We start from the raw sequence: 16,095 nt of genomic DNA on the forward strand, positions 1-16,095 counted from the left end.
TATAAATGCAAAGTATAGTCTACTTTCTGAATCTAGATATTGTTTTAAGTAGGACAGGAAGTAAAATGTTACTTCCTTTTGATACTGTATATGCTTCACTAGTATAGAACAAAAGTCAGTTGGAATAAATCCACAGAAATCAAAATCTATGGGAGAAAAAGACTAGTCTAGCAGTCTAAAGTTTACATCTGGTAAATAGATGATAGCAAAGGTCAGGAGAAGTGCACACACACATGCAGAGACACAGAATAAACACTCATGCTAGGAGCCCCCGATGGTCCAGACAATAAGCTGGTTTATGGGGACACCAAGAACCATGACGTAGTTCCTCCCCACAAGGAGCTCACAATCAGATGAGAGGACTCAGATTTGTACACAAATTATAAAGCACTCTAAACAGAGATTCAAAGAGGTTTGAAAGAGACACCCAAAGTACAGAGGATAAACTGTTTAACAACGTCTAGAGTAAACCCGCAAAAACTTCCCACTGTGATGACATCTAAACAGGGCTCTGAATAAAATGAGCTCTCACTGTGGGAACTGGCGATGGGGCGGCCAGCTTTTCAGCTATCACCATCTCACACAGCACAACAGCTCTGAGAACCATGTGGCCCAAGACAACCAAATTGTTCACTATGTACTTACTGAGCCTACTACATGGAAATCGTTGTGATGGGTCACAAAACAGAGCTGGAGAAGGGACTAAAACATATCCTTTCCTTGAAAATGTCTGGCCCAGAAAAGGAGATAAAGTCATTATACAACCTAACCTCCATGCAAGATATCATGTGACCAGTGCTACAGAGTAATGCATCGTAGCAAGAGCGAAAATAAAAACACAGAAACCACATCAGGGGTGAAGGCTACACTGACAAGTTTATATCTGGAGGTTCTTAAAAGATGGGAAGGATTTTGGTTAGTGGTAACCATCGAGGGTGGACAGGAGAGTTGGAATAACTGGGAGGAGATGCTGCCAGAGTTGAGGAGAAACCAATAACCTCTTTGATCTGAGCATGGGATAGTATGTGGAGGGCATCGTGCTGAATTTAGGTTAAAAACATATCACAAAGAGATTTAATTCCCAGGCTAATCATATGAACTTTCTTCAAGGGGCAAATGTTTAGAGGGCTGGGGGTGAAGGTTTAGAAATATAAGACTGACATATAAGAACAACACTTAAATTGCTGCTTTTGAAATGAAGCAAGGGAACCTGAATATTAACTCATGACTAAACAGTTAGGATAGTCTAGACATGAAATAAAAGGGCTGGATTTAAGATTATGATAACAGGAGTAGAAAGGAAAAATAAAACAGGGCAAATTTTGGAGTGACCCAAGAAAGTGACCTCAAATGAAGAGTTTTACTACAGAGGGTATCAGAAAATTTACTGATACACCAACTTATCTCTATGTCTAGATACTTACCCTAACCTACTTCTCCCTCCCACATACGTAAAATCATTTTCCTGGTGAGAAGTATCCCTTGCTTTGCAGTGCAAAGCTTGGGCTTTTTTTTCTACCTCTGCAGTGACTCAGGCAATAACCTTGGAGAAGTCATGACCTTGCTGAACTGTTTGCTTTTGAGTGCTCTGCAGGGAGAAGGAGGGATGTAACTAACCAAAATGATGGCCAAGAAAAGCCAAATGGCTTGGCGCTCCTACATCAATACGGAGCTATTCAGCAGAGTGGAAAGGTGGATTCCATCCCACCAGGGCAGTCAGCCAGCCAGGGCCACATGACACAGAGCCAAAGCAAATACCACCTCAAAACATGCTGCTTTTAATATTACAAAGCTTCCTTCTCTCTCACTGTTTCAGGTTTCTCTTTTAAATCAATTTCATAGCAGCCAGGGCCCTTTAAATTTAGACAGGATCTCTGATGTTCACATTCCACAGCCATCTTTCCCAACAAAATGTGAATAAGACAATATCCAGAGTGAAAAGTCTTTCATCCACTGGTATCGTCAGATTTGTGTCAAAACACTGGCACTTAGTCTGTAACTACTGTCATTCGAAGAAATGATTTCAAATAAGCAATTTCTGAAAGTGATGAAAACTTATTTTTTTATATACTCAATTCCTATTTTAAGAGGCAAACCTTAATATGTCTTGATTTCCCAATGTTTTCTATAAGGAATAGGAGAATTTTTAAAAATTCCTATTTTATCAGCAATGCCTGGCTGGTTCAGTCAGTGGAATATGCAACACCTGATCCAGGGGTTGTGAGCTGGAGCCCTGACACTGGATATAGAGATTATTTAAAAATAAAATCTTTTTAAAAATTCTATATCTTACCAATTCTGCATGTGTTAAACTTGAAATTCTGAATTTTATTAATAAGAACTTAAGCAAAAGTAAATAAGTATTCACCTCAAAGACACATAACAAATCTGGTCAACTATATAACAAAATTAAAAATGTGCTTCCTAACTCTTTTTAGAATAAAATACATTAGTAATCATCCATTTCCAGCCTTTAAAACTAAATCAATGCTGAAACCCCTCCCAGTATAGAGCATCTAAAAATGCTCAACAAAATAGAGAAAATATCTTTTAGAAATCATGGCTTATCTACCAGAAAGTAAAAGAAGCAACAGGAGACAAAAAACAATGGCAACAAGAAAGAGTGAATCTATAGGATCAGTAAGCCCTGGGGCTTAGGCCCACCCTGAGAGACCTTAGTGCCCGGATTTAGAATGACCATCTGAACTCTAGGGACAGCAGACCAACTCTAGGGATATGGGGTTAAGAGTATAAAGGAAAGACATCCCTTGAAATGGAATCAGGATACTCTAAACACAGCATATTCAGCTGGCTAACTAGGAAATAAGTCACCCTACAAAGACAGTGGGGGTACATGCCTCTCTAGGCCTTATCTATAGATATAAAGCCATAAGAAAAAAAGAATCTTGAAAGGTATTTCTAACTATAAATGTACCATTAAATTTGAAGCTGAAATTCACATTATCTCTATGGTCTAGAAATCCTGACGTCAAAAATGTAATGTAAAATGATCCTGACCTTCTATGAATGTCTTGCCACCGTACCCTCAAAAATAAAGAGATATAGATATGAAATGACAAACTATGCTTCATCAAGCTTCTGGATTCAATGACTAATTTAAAGAAAATACAGAAGACAAAGAGCACGCTAAATGACACCACAGGGAAACAAGCTAGACTATGGCAAATTCTATATTGCAAATGTGGTAGTTTTTTTGTTGTTTTGTTTTGTTTTGTTTTGTTTAGAGAGAGAGTGTGTGTGAGGTGGAGGTGGGGCAGTGGGAGAGGGAGAAAGAGTATCCTCGAGCAGACTCCCAGCTCTGCACAGAACCAGACACAGGGCTGGATCCTAGGACCCAGAGATGATGACCTGAGCCAAAATCAAGAGTTGGATATTTAACCGACTAAGCCAATCCAGCTGTCCCCAAATTTGACAGATTTTCCAAAAACGACTGGAAAGACATCTCCTATTCTACATATTTTTCTACAAGTATAAAATTGCCACTACTCCCTCAAACAATGGAGCCCTTCCCTGCCCCATCCAATGGAGCGAGGTCCTGGAACTATTTTGACCAATCAACAACAGCAAAATAAAGAATAAAGTTTTGCCAGTTGCAGGTGTAATCATGAAGCGGCCTTGCATGTTTCACTCTTAACTCTGGGTAGTCAGTTTCCATGTGCCAAGTACAAACAGGTCAAGATCGCCATGCTACAAGAAGCCCGACCCACACTGAAAGGCCGAAGGAGGAGATGCCACGTGGAGAAAGAGAAGTCAGACAAACAGACACACCAAGCAACATCAAGGTACGAGGTATGCGAGACATGGGTGTGAGTAAAGAAGCCATCCTGGACAATTAGCTCAGTGAACCCTTCAGGTGACACTGGCTGCAACCACAGGAGAGATGTCGGCAAAAAGTAGCCCCCTGAACCCTGTTGACCCAAAGAAACATGAGATGGTAATAAATTGTTGTTTCACTAAGTTTTCAGGTGGCCTGTTATATCGCTAAAGATAAACTGAAAACAACCTGGTTGCCTTCAACAAATAAATTACTAGGGAAAACCAAACAGAATGACTGGGGCTGGGAGGGTGGAGAAGAGAAAACCTACAGACTGAAAGTTTATAAAAGACTTAAGATAATAATATTTGAAATATAATTGGATCCTGATTTTACCAAATAAGCTATACTTTAAAGTTTATTATATTTATGACACATTAGTAAATTTAAAAATTGACTGGAGAGTTGATGATATTAAAGAATTTTATTGACATCTTTTAGACTGATAGTGGTGCTGTGGTCATGCTTTTAAAAACAGATTTTAGGACACCCAGTGTCTCCGTTTGTTGAGCAGATGACGCTTGAATTCAGCTTAGGTCATGATCACAGGGTCCTGAGATCCAGTCCCTTGTTGGCCTCTCCACTCAGCTCATCTGGGAGTCTGTTTGAGGATTCTCTCTCTCCCTCTCTCCAACCCCTCCCCCCATACTCTCTTGCATGCATTCTCTCTCTAAAATAAAAAAAATTTTAAAAACCCAGATTTATCTTTAGAAGGACAAACTCGAAAGTTTATGAATAATATGAAATACTGTCTAAACTTACTTCAGAGTTTTTAGAAGCAGATAATATGCTGGGGATATAAAGAACACAAGACTAGACAGAAGTCAATAATTGTTAGAGTTGGGGAGTTGGGCGATAAATATCTGGAGCTATGCCATCTGTCTACTTTTATATATGTTTAAAATTTTCCATAATAAAATATTTTTACAGGGATAAATAAAAGTAAAGTGTTCCTGGGCTGGTTGGACTCTCTTATACATCCCAGAAGCAAATAAAATCTTCTCTGGAAGGCTTTGAAGCATTGGCATAAGAAGATTAGCACATAACTTTGTCTCTTAAAAAAAAGACATGAGGAAGACAGACATCAGAAATAAGAGTCAGCCAAGAAAACAAAGTTCAAAATCAAACCAGCAAAGACAGCAAATGTTTAAAACAATAGATAAAAAAGTATATAGAAAAATAATACAGGGGCACCTGGATGGCTCAGTCAGTTCAGTGCCTGGCTCTTGATTTCAGCTCAGGTCATGACATCAGGGTCCTGGGATCAAGCCCCATGTCAGTCTCCCCATTTAGCAGGGAGTCTGCTTGTCTCCCTCTCCCCCTGCTCACTCTCTCTGTCTCTTTCTCCTTCAAATACGTAAATAAGTCTTTAAAAAAAAGAAAGCAAAAGAAAAAGAAGAAATAATTCAGGAGTATCAAAACTGAACAGGGAGATTTGGAAAAGAACAAAATAGAAGTTGTAAATATAAAAAAGTATAATTCTTGAAAGGAAAAATTCAGTGGCTGGTTTATGACAGAATAGAACCAACAGAATAAAGAGTTTAATAAAGAGAAAGATCTGAAGAAATTACCCAAAATATAACACAGAGACCAAAAGGCAGGAAATGTAAAACAAAAACAAAAATAAAAACCCCAAAACCAAAAACAGATTAACAGAAGTAGAGCACAAGATGCGGGTATACAATAAAATTTCTACTCAGAATTCCAGAAGAATGTATTAGAGCTTGAAAGAGTCCGACTTACAATATTCCACAATTGATAAAAGACAAGAAGATTCAATAATCTAATAATTAATATAAGACTGGAAACCCAATTATCCAACACATAATAAAAAGAAATCTATGCTAATACAAGTTACAGTGAAACTCCAGAATAAAGACACAAGAATGATAAAAGCATCCAAAAGACAAGAATAATTACTTACAAAGGAATGAAAATTATACTGATAGTTCACTTTTATGAAAGTCAGAAATAATGGAAAATAGCTTCTACATGCTGAGAAAAAGAGCTTTCAACCTACAGTTATATATCCAGAGAAACTTTCAAGAATGAGGGTGAAACAAAAGCATTTTCAGACAAACAGAAATGAAGATCCCTACAGAAAAAAATTCCACAAGTCTAGTAAGAATTATTTAAGGGAAATAATTCAGTCTAAAGAAAAATATTTGAAAATGGAAGGTCTGAAATGCAAAAAAAAAGAAAAAGAGAGAGAGAGAACGAGAGGAAATGAGCAAAGAAAATGGTAAACCTGTATATAATTCTAAAAACACTGACCATGTCTAACTGTATTTTTAAATCCAGATAGCAATCAAATCTGGGTAATAACAACATATGACTCAGGAAGGAATATCAACATTAAAGCATTCTTTAGCCATTAGTGTATTTCAGCTGAAAGATAAACATGCTGACTAGCTTCAGAACTTAAAGATGCATATTAAAATATACAACATAATCACTAAGAGAAAAGATAAAATGTTTAACTTCCAAACTAAAAGAAAACAAGTTAGATTGAAGACAATAAAAAAAAAAATAAAACTGTATCAACCTAAAAGAGGGCAAGAAAGGAGAATAAAAGAGAAAGAATACAGAGAAAGTTAGGCAGGTAGAAAGCAAAAATAATGTGGTAAAAATGAATCCAAATCTTTTCGTTGTCACTATCCATTTAAACAGATTAAATGTTTTAGTCAAGAGAAAAGACAGCAAAAATGGATCCTATGTGTTATGTCCAAGGAGAAATGGGACACAATGCATACTGAAAGTAAAAGAACAGAAAAATACATATTAGAGAAGTGAAAATTAAGTTACCCTAGTTTTATTAGAACAGAGTAAAATAAGCTTTAAGACAAAAAGCATTACTAAAAACAAAGAGAGTGACATAAAAAGTCCAAATCACCGAAAAGATAAACTAGATACAAATGTGGAAGTACTTAAAATGGTTTCAAAGCAAATAAAGAAATAGTAACAGAAAACAATGTGACAGTACAAAAAATCAAATGTAGTAAAAAACTGTTTCCTTGAAAAAAGACTAATAAAACTAACAGACGACAGGCTAGATAGATCAAGGAAAATGATAAGCACGAATCAGTAACATTAGGATTTAAAGTGAAAAGTAACAGGTTTGGATTAGAAAAATAACAAAAGAGAATACCATAAACAACGTATCAATAAATTTGAAAATATTGGGAACTGGAACAAAATATAGAAAGGTTTCTAAAATAAAAAATAGTAATTATGAATGTTTTATAATCATCAGAACATTATTTTATTCTTTTTCAGTGTTCCAAGAGTCATTGCTTATGCATCACACCCAGTGCTCCATGCAGTACGTGCCCTCCTTAATACCCACCACCAGGCTCACCAAACCCCTTTCCCGCCTCCCCTCCAAAACCCTCAGTTTGTTTCTCAGAGTCCACAGTCTCTCATGGTTCATCTCCCCCTCCAATCTCCCCAATTCACTTTTCCTTTCCTTCTCCTAATGTCTTCCATGTTATTCCTCATCAGAACATTTTGATCATCAGTTTTTAAAAGTTCCACCCAAAAACTACTCAGCCCCGATAGTTTTATAAGCATGTTTGATCATTCACAGAAAAGATAATTGGCATGTTACATATAATAAAGAGAAGATTGTGCTCTACTTCAGAAAATGGAATAGAAGTGGAATAGGAGGAGAAACACTCCCCAGTTCATTTTATAAGGATAATATATTCCTGACACCAAAATCAGACAGGGACACTATAAGAAAGAAAATCCATGGGCCAATGTTACTCATAAACATAGATGCAAAAATCCCTAATATATACACATATAAAGCACTGTATATTATATATTACATAACTATGTAAAGATTATACATAAAGACATAAAAACCATGTATTAAAAAACTATATTCTACCAGGTTGTAATGTTGGCTCAACAACAGAAAATCTATTACTGTAACTCACCAAGTCAACAGATTAAAAACAAACATGCTTTTATCTGAACAGTCTCAGAAAAAGTATTTGTCATTGTCTTCATTAAGGACAGTTACCACTTTAAAATCAGATGTAGGATGACAGTGGCTGAGTAGTAAACAGTTTATATTGTCCTCTTTGGTGGTGAGGGAAATATGATTTCAACTTTTTCAGTTTTAAATGAGGTCTTCCTAAAGTATTACATCAAGGACATGTGTCAACACAAAGTGATCTGTGACTCTGCCAAGTCAGAAATATTAGCTATAATCTAACTCTCACAAAAATTGTCTTGGTTTTGAATATTTGTATTTTCAAGTACTATAAAGAAAGTAGAAGGCAATAATGAGCACTGTTATGAACATTTACCTTGAGTTTGTGTTCTTTCCTGTTCACGATCACAGCTGTGATTTGCTGGTCCATGAAAATCAGAATGGTGACCAACAAAGCAGGAATAGCAGCTGCAAGGTACACCCACCAGGGGTTTCCTCCGAATGGTGGAACAAACCAACCTCGGTTTGGACTTGTTGGCTTGAAGAAGAGAGAGAACATTTTCAAAGTAATATTAAAACACACTATTTGGTGAAAAATCAATGGGAAAGACACAATTTTATTTCTGAAGAGACAACATATTCAAAAACAGAAGCAGTCTTACGTATAGGTTAAACAAAGATTAGTCACCAAAAACTTCCTGAAGGTGGTCATTTTAAGGCAGTATTTTAAATGAAGGAGAGTAAGAATATAGGCTGAAGGGAAATAGGTAAATGCCATTTTGTGCATTTAGGATGATCTAAGATAAGGACTCAAGATGCAAGACAGTGATTTAAGTTAAGAGGCACTGTAAGAAAAGCTCAAATAGTAAAGACATAGGCAAAAAATGACAAAATGACATTGAATTTTGTCCATGAATTTTGACAATTATACTGAAGTTGTTTCTACTACTGTCAGATTGTAATTGTTTCACAGAATATAAGATAGAAACATCTACAAATATTTGTATATGTTATAATTGAATTTGTTTAAATACTCCTGTCTTTCTTATACATATGAAAAATGAGCCAGAATAACTGGTTAAATCCTCAGAAATATTACCAAAAATGAAAAATACAATTATTTTTCCAGTTCTCCATCTATCTTCTGTCAGATCATACATCTGTACTACATGGAAAAAAATTTTTTTTCCTTTCCTTTTCCTAATGCTAAATAATGCAAATAAACCAAAACAGAATCCTATGAATTATTTTCTCCACATTTACTATCAAGAAAGTCACTTCTCTGAAGATATTTCTGTCTTCCATCCCCCTTTGCTCGTAACTACATCACTGAATCCATCCACATCTTACTACCTTTATCAGGTTGAGAACTGGGAAGGGAAGGAACTTTCTCTTGTTCATCAGTGCATTTCAAACCCCGTATAAAGAGCCTAGCTCAAAGCAAACATTCAATAAATATTAACTTAAGTGAACTAATCATTGAATGATTGAAAACTTATCTTTGCTAATGAGTATGAGATGGCAGAGACAGTGCAACAAATAGTTTGCTATACCATAGATACCCCTTCCTCATTAAGTATTTATTAAGCTAAAACTGCAGTTAGTTTAACTTTTCTTAGCAAGTGTATAGTCTCAATGATGGAGAGAGAGAGGTGAGGAGTGTTCTACAAAACAAATGGAAGACATAATGAAAAATTACAGAGGGGCATGTAAGAATGACCGAAAAGTGAATTTCACCCATTAGGCCTGCACATACCAACAGATCTATAAAATGAATAATTCCTGTATCTTCTTTGTAATAATTAAAATGCACTTTACATACAAATGTGTGTATATGGCAGGTAATTTGGTAGCAGGAAAAGAGCACTGAATAAGTAATATAATCTTGGGCATTTCCCTTAATCTTTATGAGTTCCAACATCAACTTCATCAAATCAAGATGATGATTGTAACATTACATCCTAGAATTACTATATGGTTCAAGGTGATAAGTTGTATGGAAATACTTTAGCTTATCTTAAATACTCTAAAAATATAAAGCAGAGTTTGTATTTTTCAATAAAAATCAGTATAATATGAACCTTGCACTTGATCCTAATCAGGCATTTGATTTTAGTAAGGAAATAGACAAAGTGTATACACATGCCTAGCAAAAGACCACTTCTGAAATAAAGAAACAGATAATCATACAAAACTAACTCAAAAACATACAAAAAACATAACAGAGAAAGAAAGCCATAGCATCCCAGGAATGACCCAAAGCAGAAGTTCACCTACCTTGAATTCATTTGGCACAATTAGTTTTGGAGTATCCACACCTACCAGAGCATCTATTACACAAAAGATGAGAATGGACAGGATAATGGCAAAGTCACTGATCAGTTTTCTTGCCTTAAAAAAAAAAAAAAGAAAAGAAACCAGGGATTATTTAGCACCAAGTCAATATATTTGCCTGTGTTGGAAATGAGCAAAGTATTCTGCATCGGCGAGCGGTTTACAGTAACGCATCACCAGCAAATTAAAGGAGGTGTCTCACTGCAGAGAGATTATTTTTCAAATTGATTTTGCATCACTTTCTCATCTGAACAGACATAATCTACACAGGACAGATCAGAGTGTGTGTGTGTGTGTGTGTGTGTGTGTGTGTAGGCAGGGGAAGGGAATCACAGATAATATATTTCTGAAATACTGTACAAACACTCTTCCTGTATGCAGCACAAGGATATGTACGTAAGGATGAAATCTCACGGCACACTGTAAAAATCTACACAAAAATAAGGAATTCTGTTTATTATTTGGGAAATAGCACTGTGTGTACAAGGCAAGATAATTCCATAAAGTAATCTGAAAAGATAGCGAATCTAGCAGGAGAGGGGCTACAGGTTTTAGTGACTGAGTGGACTCAAGACCTCAGAGATGATGGAAGAGAGAAATGTGATGACGTCACCACCTTTGTCAAAGAAAATACTTTTCACTGTAGGCTAGTGCTTAATGTCTCTTGTATGTGGGGCATCTCTTGTCTACCATCTCTTCAGTGTAGCTGCCACCAGCTGACAAACTTGAAGCTTCCAAACTATCTGCCTCTGGTCAAGACAAGGGCCGGCGTTTATGGACTGCAGCATTAAACCCAAACCTCTCCAATGCAGTGGGTGCAGAGTGGTCATTTCAGAGTCAGCAGGGGAGCATGGGACTACTGGCAGCTCCACAGTGGGATCCAGTGGTCCTGACAATGGCCTTGGAGCCCCACTAGAGCACAGATATCTGTGTCCCCGTAAGTACATGCACATGGTGTGTCATCTGATCACTGCACAAGAATTTACCCAGTACCTTATACTCTGATTGGTGCTAGGGCTACCACAGTGAACAACACAGACACAGTCCATGTCCTCGTGAAGGTCGCATACCCAAAGCAGCCTGCTTCTAAGCAAATCAGGGTGGACTCAGCAGTGGTGAAGTTTCCTCAGGGTGAGCAGTCAGTGTTCTGGTACCGCTTGATGAAGAGATCAGGCAGGGGCTGAGTACCTGCACAGCTCTGTGGGGTGGACTACTGTAGTCAGATGTTCGGTAGGAATGGAACTGAGGAACCCAAGTACTTGGCAAGTGGATATGCTGAAGGCATCATCATGCTCTCTTCTTGACCACTGCCCAGTGTCAGGAGCCTTTGGTCCTAACCAGCAGCAAGATCAAAGATGGCCCTTTTGGCTAGGAGCTCCTTTCCCTTTCGAAGGGCTGGGTTCTGCTATGCTTAGCTCTCTTAAGCAGTACACAGAAGAAGCAGAAAGCCAGCTATGGACTATGTTAGGGGCAAATTAACACCAATTGCACAATAATGGCAAGCACAAAAAGAGGGCAGGGATCAATCTGGGGAGAAAAATATAGTGCAGCAGGTTTCTGGGTTGGAATATAGTTTATGGGTTGGAACTCTAGCACATTTGTTTCCTATCTGTAAATATCTAGCCTTTCTTAGCTTCAATGACTCCATCTGCAAAATGTAGCCAAAATAATCCCTACAACCTCACCAGTGCATTATAAAGAATTAAATAAGATAAGCCATGAAAGTGCTTAACATAACATCTGGAACATAATAAACTCTCCTAATATATGTTAACTGTTATTATTTCAAGTTCCATGAGACCTCTCTGGCTGCAGAAACAACTGGAATAACTAAATAATCTACCATCAGGAGGTCTTTAGAAGGGATCATCAATTCCAAGAAACAAGATATAAAAGCCCAGTAATAATATGGAACTGCCACTCAGCTAATTTTGGTTGGAAGTATCTGGAACCCCTGCAGAAAAAGGATGTTTCCCAGGGCTCAGTACTGGGGGGAAACTCCCATCTCTTAAGCTTTGTGCAAGTAAGTGTTGACATGGGAAGTTCAGAATAGTCTGGCAAAGATGGTCATATGAAACAGGCTCAAGAATATAATAAGATGTTACAACAATCTCTCCAGTGCAGTAGGTTATAAATCATGGGAAGACCAGAGGTCTTTTTGCAAAGGCAAAAAAGAAGTTATCTCTCTCTTTTTTATCACCCTCCCAGTCCTTATCCAGTAAATCCAATTTGTTGACAATTTAGACACGCTAGAAGTTGTTCAAAAACCAGGAATAGTTATTAAAAAGACAGTGCTCCTCTTTCTCATAAACAGAAGGGAAGTAGAGGGTAGCAAATGAGTCAATCTTCAATTCCCTGGTAGAAAGCCCCAGGGGGCCTTATACCTCTGGCCCTGCAAGGGAACAGACCTATATGACTGGAATCACTACCAGACACCTGGGACATTAGACTCATTCTTACCCTTCCATAAACTGAACACTGAAGTCCTAAACCTGCTTTCAGTAGTTCTCTCCATCTTAATTAATGGCCATTAATTTTTTTCTATGGCTAAGGCCAAAAACTTTGAACGACTTGCATAACTCTTCTCTCTGTCATATCCTACATCTCATAGGTCAGCAAATTACCTTTCAGGATGCTGTCAATTCTCACCACCCCCACTGCTCTCCTGTCCAAGGTACCATTTTATCGCCTGTGGTTTCCTGCTTATCTTATCTTCCTGATTCTATACTTGCCCGCCTCCCTTCAGTACATTGTCAAGGTAACCCAGAATAGTCATGTTAAAATTTAGGTCAGATCATGTGGTAGGCAAAATAATGCCCCCTTAAGGATGTAAATAAATATCCTATTTCCTGGAACCTATGAATATGTAATGTTGTGTGGTTAGAAGGAATTAGTACACATACAGAATTAAGGTTGCTAATCAGGTGACCTTGAGATTGGGGAAATGATCCAAGATTATTCTGGTAGGTCCAATGTAATCACCAGCGTTCTCATAAATGAAAAGGGGAAGCAGAAGAGTCGGTGTCACAGTGATGCACTGTGAGAAAGACTCAACCGGTCATTGCTGGCTTTGAAGATGGAGGAAGGGGCCATGAGCCAAGGAATGTGGGCAGGCTCTACAAGCTGAAAAAGGCCTCCTGAAAAGACACAGCCCTGTCAACACCTGGACTTTAGAGCACTGAGGCCCATTTTAGCTTCTGACCTCCAGATCTTAAGACAATAAACTTATGTTGTTTTAAACCCTCATATTTGTAATAATTTGACATACCATCTATAGGAAACTAAAATAAATAATATATTTTAGTTATCAGTTTACCAAACTAATACACATAAATATATATATTTGTGGAAGAAATATTATATATATATATGTGTGTGTGTGTGTGTGTGTGTGTGTTGTGTGTGGATGAAATACCATGTATTTGGAAGAAACCCTCAGCCAATGGTATTCTTGTCAAATGTGGCACTTATGTATATTTATGGTGTAAAACTAGCTTAAGAGACAAATATTAATAAGATTTAGGACAATACTTCTTTAAATTTACGGGGGGAAAAGCTACTTTATTAATAATATTGCTTAGCCTCATTAAAAATCACAGCCAGGGTGATATGTTCCATATAAAACATTCACTTCTGTTTCCCCTTCCTTTTCCTTAAACGGTATAGTACAGTTCAGTTACAGCAGAAATCACTCCTGGAGAGTGTTTATGATCAGACATGCATTTCTAAGATACTAGATCCAGTTTAAACTTCATAGTAAGGAAATTGGTTTTTCCCAGAATACTTCTGTATTCAACTCCAGATCCTGTAATTGAAGAAGGCAGGTAGGGTGCTATTTTAGTAGACTGTTCAGCTCTTACCCTATACTAAAATTAAACTTTAATTTGAACAAGGGAAAACTGACAGTAGAACTATAAAGTACCCTAAAAATGTCAAGTGCTCAGTAAATATAGCTTTTACTAGATATACTCTAGGACCTGTGAACAAGAGCTTTGACTTTAAGGAGATAAGAATCACTCTCTTGAGGTCCTTCTCACATTTCCAAACACATTTAGAAAAAAAAAAAAATACACGAATTTCCCTTCATGCATTCTGTTTATTTTACTTTCCATTTTCATCAAACTTGAGCTCTTTCAACAACTCCAAAACAACCACCTTTTATGTGCCAACATATAAATAAAGAAATCAAATTAGAAACCCATAGTTCCTAATTCCCTTCTAGCTCTTCTTGGTAATGATTAGAAGTGCCAAAGTTTTCATGAGAAACCTGTTTCCACAAGATTTCATACTTCATCCTGTGGTTTCGGGAGTTTTCAAATCTAGCTTGGACAGACTTGTGTCTGTCCAACTTGTGGATGTCCTTCCAGCCAAACACTAAGTCCCTCCAGATTCAAACTTCAATATCCTAGGAATATAAACTATGACAATCTGAGTGAAACACAAATTAAGACAACTCATATACAGCAAGGGCTCGCAAAAAAAAAAAAAAAAAAAAAAAAAGGTTTATTTTTTAATGGTATACAGATGTGCTAAAACGTAAGAAAATTCCTACCTCTCTCCATGAATAAGGCAAAGAAAAGTATGTTTCAACTAAGACCCTTTTATATCAACTGGTTTTGAGCACTTTTATTTTTATTTACCATTTTTTAAATTATAAGAATGACGAGGAGAAAAATATTTCTGTTCTCTACAAAATTAATTATCAAGCATCTCAACTAATCTAATAAGAAACACTAAGAAACAAGCTTACATATTTAAACTATCAAAGCAAAAAAGAAATTACACAGATGGGAAGAGAAGTTCAAATAACCATACACTGTTTGTTCTCTTGTTCTGGGGCAAAACCAACCTAATAAACTACTATAAACAGACTCTTCATGAAGGATAGTACTTATTAATTATTAAGAAAGTCCTAATCATGGAGACACCAGCAGGGAAAAGCCAGTTCATTTACAGGAGAAAAAAATGAATTTGGTTTCTCTGAAGCCCAGAGGACATTTGGTTTTCACTTTGCAAGGGCTGCAGCTGCTCCTAAGTTAAGCAGGGAAAGGCTGTGGGCCTGCAGAGCAGCTCTCAATGGATGGGGCTGTTACAGAGACAAGGACAGCAGCAGGCACCCTGTGGGTTCTCAATAAAAAATGAACTCATGATGTCAATTCTTCTCACGACGCTGGTGCTTGGAAACTGCTAAACAACAGTGGAAAAAAGCATTTATTGTAGATGAGAAAAAGTATACCAGACAAATATGTGCCTTTTGGCAACCATGAAAAGGCACAAAATACCATGAAAATTTTGAAATTTGATCCCCCTCTACCAGTCCAAGCAGAGCACTATAAAAAAAGAAAACAAGCATTGATATCAGTATAGCAATCATAATATGCTGTACTTTGAATCAATAATACCCACTATAGTTAGAATTCAATAAAAGGAAAGTCTGACTTAGGATCCAGGATTTTAATGCTGTGAATTCTAGAGTCAGAGATCCAGGGAACAAAGAAGGGAATTGGATTGGGCACTTCCTCTGGGTGGTGCTGAGAGCTTCCCGATGGAAGTCTAAGTTTAAAAAAATTGTTTTTCCAAGCATGGAACAGAGGGGAGTAAGCATCCGAAGTCTTTCAGCAGGAATGCTAGTGAGACCTCAGCCCACTCGGGCCTCTTCCTGCATCCTGCTTCAAAACTGAGCGGCAGAACAAAAAACCCTAGTAAGTGTATGGTGAGAAGCAAATGATCAAATCCCATGGGACATGCTGTGTCTCAATCTGGCCACTATATTCTAAGTAGAAAGTGAAAATATGGAGCTGATCCAGAGATGGGTAACCAGAGGAATGGGATTCTGAAAAACATTGCATATAAAATGATGGTAGGCCTCAAGAAGTTGTTGGGAGACCTGTCTTCAAATATGTGAAATCTGTCACAGGGAAGAACGACTGACTTGCTCGGTGTAGCTTCCGAGGGCAAAGGCAGACCCCGCAGACAGAGGCTGTGG

General features: G+C 37.3%; 1 protein-coding gene across 3 annotated transcripts in view; it reads right to left on the reverse strand.

The window, feature by feature from the left end:
• The window catches only part of SLC4A4 (solute carrier family 4 member 4), a 350,693-nt gene that overhangs the window by 30,383 nt on the left and 304,215 nt on the right, over positions 1-16,095 (reverse strand). For all 3 annotated transcript variants that reach the window (XM_044225660.1, XM_044225658.1, XM_044225659.1), the window contains 2 exons: positions 10,053-10,166; positions 8,152-8,313 (listed from right to left, as the gene is read on the reverse strand). In XM_044225660.1, coding sequence (XP_044081595.1) covers positions 8,152-8,313; positions 10,053-10,166 — 276 coding nt within the window. The remainder of the gene's footprint in view (positions 1-8,151; positions 8,314-10,052; positions 10,167-16,095) is intronic.

Source organism: Neovison vison, chromosome 11 (assembly GCF_020171115.1).
Source record: "Neovison vison isolate M4711 chromosome 11, ASM_NN_V1, whole genome shotgun sequence".
Lineage (NCBI taxonomy): Eukaryota > Metazoa > Chordata > Mammalia > Carnivora > Mustelidae > Neogale > Neogale vison.